Source organism: Coturnix japonica, chromosome 18 (assembly GCF_001577835.2).
Source record: "Coturnix japonica isolate 7356 chromosome 18, Coturnix japonica 2.1, whole genome shotgun sequence".
Taxonomy (NCBI): Eukaryota; Metazoa; Chordata; class Aves; order Galliformes; family Phasianidae; genus Coturnix; species Coturnix japonica.
In genome coordinates, this window is record NC_029533.1 from 1279685 (window position 1) to 1286647 (window position 6963).

Genomic DNA, 6963 nt, shown 5'->3' on the forward strand with positions numbered 1-6963 from the left:
GGAAGGCTGAGCGGGACAACAGGGTGGGGAATAGATGAGGGCTGTTCCATGGGGCAGTGCTGTCCCTGGACAGACAGTGCAAGGGGGGAACACTTAAATGGGAGGTGGAATTTAAAGTAGTTTCATGGGTGCTGAAAGAATGGAATTCTTGGATTCAAAGGTGAAAACCCTTGGAGGGTTTTCTAGGGGAGGATCTCTCAGAGCGGTTGTGCAGTGAAAGATCATTTGGACTCATGGTGCAAAAGAGAAGCTCCTGGCTGGTGTAAAGAAGAAATGCCTGGACGGGTGGTGCAAAGAGGAAACTCATCCGGCCACTGCAAAGCCTTGGATGGGTAGTTCACAGGGTAGAAGTGCAGTGGGGGAACCCCTGGACAGATGGTGCAAAAAGGGGAACATCTGGGCAAGCAGGGCAAAAGGGAAATGCTTGGACAGGTGGTTCAAAGAAACTCTTTGACGGGCTGCACAAACAGGAAGCCCTTGCACGGCTGGTTGAAAGGAAGACTCGTGGGATGGGTAATGTGCTGGGAGAACCCCTGGGCAGAAACGCAAAGGGAAAGCTCTTGGGCAATCAGAGCAATGGGGGAACTACAGACAACGGAGTGTCCCTAGACCGAAGGGGGAGGGTCGCACCTGTGTATGTTCATCTCCCGCGGCGGGCGCCGCGCCTTGTCGTAGGCCACCTTAGCAAAGACACCGGCGATGAGCACAAAGGCGATGGCCCCGCACGAGATGTAGACGGTGGCGTTGGTGCTGTCCTTGTCTGGGTCGTACTTGTTGGCGTCCCCGTCGGCGCCGTTGCTGCCGTCGGCGGGCAGCGCGCCGCTGGCCGTGGTGGGGTGGGCCCACTCGGGGCTCTTGTAGTTGCGGCACAGGCTCTGGTTGAGCTTCTCGGCGCGCTTGTTGCAGCAGAAGCGGTAGAAGCAGGTGCCGCAGCAGTAGCGGAAGCCCGTCAGGCTGTTGTTGCACTCGAACTCCTTGTCCCACTGCCCGCTCACGTCGTAGTACCCCCAGCACGTCTCGTGCGCCGGTGCCGAGCTCCCGCCGCCGCCCCCGCCTCCGGGGGGCGTCTTGCCGCCCCCCGCGCCCTTCCCTCGCCCGGGCAGCGCCGTGGGGGCGGCCGCCCCCGGGCCCGCCAGCGTCTGGTTGAGGAGCTCCTTGCCCGGCTTGGGGGTCCGCCGCGGAGCCGCCGCCCCCTGGGTCCGGTTGCCCTTGGCGCGGGGGGGCCCGGCCGCCTGCGCGGCCGGCAGCAGGGCCAGGAGCTGCAGGGAGAGCAGGAGCAACGGCAGCAGCAGGTGCCGCGGCCCCATAGCGGGATGAGGCGGGGGCCGCGGGGCGGCCGGCGAGGGGGTTCGGGGGCGGATGGGGGGGCGGCGGGCGGCGGCGCGGAGCTCAGCGGCCGCGGTGCTGCCCCATGGGGCGCGGGTCCCGTGCCGCGGGGATCCTCAGCGGCGGCCGCCCGGCGCCGGGCGCTTCATGCCGGCGAGCGGCGGAGCCCGGCGGAGCGCGGGTCGAGGCGGCGGAGTCCCGTGCCGGCCGGTGCTGCTCCGGAGAGGGGCTGCGAGAGACGGGGAGAGGGTCAGAGCGCGCCGCGCCCCGGGCACCCCGGCCCGCCCCCGCCTCCCGCCCCCCGCCCACGGCCTTACCATGCCGGAGCGGGACTGCAGCGCGGCCGCGGAGCAGGCGGGCTGCCCGCGCTCCTCGCGGAGGCGGGGGCGGAGCGGCGCGGAGCCGGGCGCGGAGCAGGGGCCGGCGCAGAGCAGAGCCGAGCCGAGCGCTCCGGTAAGACCCGCCCCCCGCCGCCGAGCCCGCTCCTTACATCACTCGGGGCCAGGCTCACCGCACGCGGGGCGCCGCTCCGGACCGGGCTGTGGTTCCCCGGAGCCCCCCGGCCCTCCCGGGGCAGCTCGCCCCGCCCGCCGCCATCTCCCCGCCCCGCCTGCACGGCCGGCCCCGGAGGGCTGCGTGGGATGGAGCCCATAGGGCCCTATAGCAGAGTGGTCACCGCCGGTATGTGCGGGATGTGGCGCGTGGGGTCACTGTCCCTATAGAGCTGTGCGAGGGTTTGGTCCCTATAGCGATGCGTGCTGCCCGTAGGTAGGGGGTGTGATCCTTATGGGTGTGTGCAAAGGATGCGGTCCCATTGGGACAGCCGGCTGTATGGACTCTATAGGGGTACAGGGGACAGCAGTGTGCACAGGGGTATGTGAGGAAGGGGGTGTGGTTGTAGCTGTACAGTGTGTGCAGTCACTATAAGTGTGTATGCACTGGACGTGTGTGAAGCTGCAGTAGTTGCAGTAGACTTTAGGTGTGTTTTAAGGACCCTGTGGATGTGCACTGGTTGTGTTCCCTGTCAGTGGGATGTATGGTCCACATGCATGGTGTGAGTGACCTGTAAATGCAGGCGGGTTTGGCGTGAGAATGTGCAATTGGGTGTGAGATGGTTGATGGAGCCCATGTGTCTGAGCTGGGTGGGCAAGAAGCAGAGCTCCATTACCTCCTCCTGAGGTTTCTATCCCAGGACAGCGGTCCCAATACAACACAGTGCTGGACGGGTGTCCAGAGTCCTGGTGCTTCCCCTATGTCCCACTGCAAACTGAAGGAAAGCCTTTATAAACATCTCCTGATATAAGGACACACAGAGGACAGAGAGGAATCACAGCAAGGGGCAGCACGCAGGCAGAGAAAAACAGGGAAGTTAGTTCAAGTTTGGGACAGCTGAGCACAGAGAGAGGTGGTTTATTGTGGACATATAAAGAGGTTTCAGAGAAGCCAGGCAGAGAAAATACTGAGTTTAGATGAAGTCCCAGGATGCTCAAAGTGAGCTGTGCCACTAAGGACCATCTTGAAGGCTGGAGCTGAAGCAGGAAGGCAGAAGCAACATCCAATTAAGCTGGAGAATGGGCAGCGTCTCTAAGAAAATTTGGCTTATTTATAACCTAAAAGTAAGACTGCTGTGTTGCTAGTCTAGCAACTTTCTGTGTTATTAATACTTGTGAAAGGCAGGTAAGTCATCAGGCAGCCCAAGTTGTTGGTGCAAGGGGAAGAAAGGAAAACAGGCCATTCAACCTCTGTGTCTTCAGTTCTTGCATACACCTGAATGCTCTGTGCTGCTTTTAGGTAGAGATATACTGAACAAATGTTAAGGCTGCAGAGGCCCAGGTCTTACAGGAATCATCTTTTGACTCTTTAAGTACCTGGAGAGGTAGAGAAGATGGGCAGTAGAAACCCCAGGCTGATCAAGGTAAGCTGAACCAGTAACTACTTCTGAAGATCAGTGCCCCTAAAATCTCCTCACTGGACCTCTCAACAGTGAATCATTGCCTCAGACTACATAGGTTTAAGTGCCCAGAGCACATGGATGGACACACACTTTGTGACACTCTGAGGAGAACACCTGAGTGATGCGGTTGGCAACGCAGACTTTAGCTCTGCCATTTACATCAGCTCTGGTGCTGGGGGTGACTGGGGAAGCATAGAATGACTTGGGTTGGAAGGGACCTCAAATCTTCTCCACATCCGATATCTTTCTGCTCCCTTGGGCAGGAAGTGAGGTCTGCATAGAGGCTTTGCTTTAGAATCACAGAATCGTAGGATGGCCTGGGTTGAAAAGGACCACAATGATCATCCAGTTCCAACCCCCTGCTATGTGCACGGTCACCAACCAGCAGCCCAGGCTGCCCAGAGCCACATCCAGCCTGGCCTTGAATGCCTGCAGGGATGGGGCATCCACAGCCTCCTTGGGCAACCCCTCTAGGGAGGAGACTTACTGCTCTAGGGGAAAGCCAGCATCCTCACACTCGTGGGCAAGGCTCCCTGCCTGAGGCAGTCGGGATCTTGTTGAGATCCTATCTTCTTGAGGCATAAACTCTGTTGACACTCCTCTGTCCTTATGCCAAGTGTTACAGTGACATAGAAATTGTCTTGTGAAACATCATCCCCTGGAGAAGAGCATCGAGCAGTAAGTATTCTGCCCCAGAGAATATTTTGGGTCAGAAAATTACATTTTTAGTGCACCTGGACGGAACTGGATGAGATTTGGACTCCACTTGCCGGCATGGTTCTGCTTAGACCGTACTGGATGGAGGCAATGAGATATCCAGACAACTCTCCCTCCTCCTGCTCTGTTTATCCATGAGGCTGAAGGATGAAGCCTCCACAGACCTCCTTTATAACCCCATTATCCCTCCCTTAGCCAAAATATCGGGATGCAAATAGCTAAAGGTGGTGCAGAAGGGAGCAATCAGTCCCTGAGGAGCAATATCTGATTTCTGGAACTTTTCTGGGTTTCAGCTGCATTGCTGCTGCAGAAGCAGAGGACAGCAGCTGAGATGCTCACAGCAGAGCAGGGCCGCCTTCCCACCTAGAAGTCACTACAGGATCTCCGGGTGCTTTTATCTCACATCCCATCCTCCCAGCTTGTTTTGATCAGCGTGCACAGTTCGGAGCTGTTGCCTTGTTTATCTGCTGTGCTGGGTGCTTTCATCTGTCTCCTGGAAATCCAGCGGCTGCCGGCAATGAAGGGAAGTGCAGTTTCAGTGCCTTCTGTTAACTTGTACCCAGATCTGCTCCCCTTTTGCCTCTTTTCCCTGCCACCAGTTGGTCGGACTCAGATGACTTTGTGAGGAGTTTGTAATGAGTCTGATGTGCTCAAAAGCTGATTCTTCCCCGCCAGGGGATTAAATTGTGACCGTGAATCTTTATTAAAATGAGCTCGGCACTTTGAACCTAATTTTTCCTTCTAAAATTAATGTAGCTACAAAAAGCCAGTAAGAGGAGGTTGGGGGATTATTTCTATGAAGCTGTTTTTTTCTCTTTTTTTTCCCCTTGCTTGACTCAATGTAGGCTTGCTTTATGATTGTAGTGAGATAAGGAGCTGATCTTAGGACTGTTTTAATTGGAGAGCTGCTCAGTTTCAGCTGCAGGACAGATAGTGAATGGAAACCAGTCAGGGAAAGATGGGGGGAATAAAAGCAAATGTTGAGAGGGCAGGGGGCTCACAGGGCCACACCTACAGCATTTTGAGGCAGGGACAAACTAGCTCAGAAAAGGGGCAATCCATCAACCTGTAGTAGATATTTTATCCCCTGGAGCCTGAAAGAAATCTGTGGTTTATGTGGTTTTCTGCAGTTTGAGGAACGTCGGCTGTCTTTACCCATGGGAACATCTTGCTTCTCTCGCCTTCTTGCCATCCATCCACCCAACCGCTGTGGCAGTGAGTGGCTGCAGGCTGTGATGCCACACACACAGTGACGTCTGTGTCTGTCTGCAAAGCATTCCCAGCGCTCACGCTGTGTTTTCTGTCTCAGTGAGGGGTGAGGGAGCAGTGACAGGAGCAGTGACTGCCAGGGCTGTTGGCAGATGTGCACTCAGTTCTTCAGACCTTGTGCATCCTGAGCTCCCAGCACCAGAGCTTTGGCTCAGCACTTTGTCACTGCACTCACTTGGAATGTCCACATGGGCTGTCTGTAAGCAGAGCATGGTAAAACCTCTCCGCAAATGACTGATTCGTCATTAATCATCCAGGTTTGTTTACAGGGAAAGCTTCAGAAAATGCTCTTATGGCTGCACCTCTGCAAACCCCAAGGTCCTGACGTGCACAGAAGCCAGCTGGGTGCTTTCCAATGGAAGAAGCTCTAGCACAGAGCTGAGCAACCAGACCCCTGGAATGCTCCAGAAATGCTCTGTGTCCTGTATGGAATGGTGATAATCCCTGCACAGCTCATTAACACAAGGGCAGATTCCTCCTTCTCCTCCCAGCAGCTCCATCAGCATCCAACAGATCAGGCTGTCCCATTGGAGCTGGCAGTTGTTCTTCCACTCATTCTCAATAACCTTCATCACCAACCAGTCTGAGCCAGGAGAAACTGTCCAAGTCAGCAGAGAAGTAGATAGAAAGAACCAGACTCAACACATTGCAAACCTTACATGGTCATTTCCCAGACGTGGGTCAGATGTGGATGATAACTCAAAATGAGAGTTATTAACCCCAGTGTTGGTGATCATTGATCTCAGACAGCTTCCTCTCCTGGATGCCGTTCTGGCTGTAGAACCCTGAAAGCCTTGTCTCCGTTCAGCATACTGAATGACAATGCAGGGTCAGAAGAGCCTCCAGGTGATGTGAACAGGCATTTTTCTTTTCTCTGAGCATCACCTCCAAGGGTGGATCTTCAGCTATGAGAGTTTTATCTGGATGTATTCATTTAATAGTAAAAGCCGGGGGCTGAAGTGCCACAGAAAGGTGCATTTCCAGGTGGGGGGATTGTCTGTGTGCTCCTCATGTCCTCATAGACCACCATGGGCTGTAGCAGTTCCTTGCCATCTATCCCTCCTGTCTGGTCTCAGTTTGGAGGACACCTTTGGCCCCATCCTTAAGCCTGGGAACAAACCCAGACAGACGGGTTGGGTTGGGTTGGGTTGAGATGAGATGAGATGAGATGGTATAAGATAGGTTAAAAAACAGAGCAGTTGTTCAGCAGAAGTAGACCAGGCCATGGGTATTTTGGGACTAGGTGCTGAAATGGAGTCTGCAGCTTGCCAAAACAATGGGATTCCTGTATTTGAAGCCTAGCCTATCAGGCTTGCTTTGCAGTCAGGATACAGAGACATGGGGAGGTCGTGCAGCAGATCTGCAGTAGCTCTTTAAGGAGATACTCAGGTCCTGGGAAGAATAAGGCCTGAGGTCATTTCAGTGGGTGTCACACAGGTAGTAGTTGCTGGGGCTGTTCCCATCCTGCTGAGCCCTGTGGCTGAGTCAGAGCCCACGGGAAGAGACAGGGCAGCAATATTGGCCCCAGATCCAACTGGTGCACAGCTGCAGCACAGGCCTTGTGCTGGAAGGTTGCCTGTCCCCTTACTGTGAGTAGAGGCCATTCCTGCTGCCTGGTTCACAGTGCAGAGCACAGCTTTGGTGAGCCTCTGTGTCCCTCCCCAGAGCCTCCTTGAGGTGTGCTGGGGAGGATAGGG

General features: G+C 55.5%; 1 protein-coding gene and 1 long non-coding RNA gene across 5 annotated transcripts in view; one reads left to right on the plus strand and one right to left on the minus strand.

Moving 5' to 3' along the window:
- SHISA6 (shisa family member 6) overlaps positions 1–1362 on the minus strand; it is a 193077-nt gene extending 191715 nt beyond the window's left edge. For 2 of the 3 annotated variants that reach the window (XM_015880061.2, XM_015880060.2), the window contains exon 1: positions 631–1359. In XM_015880061.2, the coding sequence (XP_015735547.1) occupies positions 631–1307 (677 nt within the window). In that variant the 5' untranslated portion in view covers positions 1308–1359. Of the gene's footprint in view, positions 1–630 lie in introns of all 3 variants that reach the window. The other variant, XM_015880059.2, reaches the window with a different exon arrangement.
- A 287-nt stretch (positions 1363–1649) lies between these two features.
- On the plus strand, positions 1650–4724 carry LOC116654214. Of its 2 annotated transcripts, XR_004309250.1 has the most exons (3): positions 1650–2007; positions 3118–3241; positions 4291–4724. It is a non-coding gene; the product is annotated as an uncharacterized LOC116654214 (long non-coding RNA). The 2 variants fall into 2 exon arrangements; XR_004309248.1 differs by lacking the exon at positions 1650–2007 and having other exon boundaries at positions 3028–3241.
- Positions 4725–6963: the final 2239 nt, after the last annotated feature.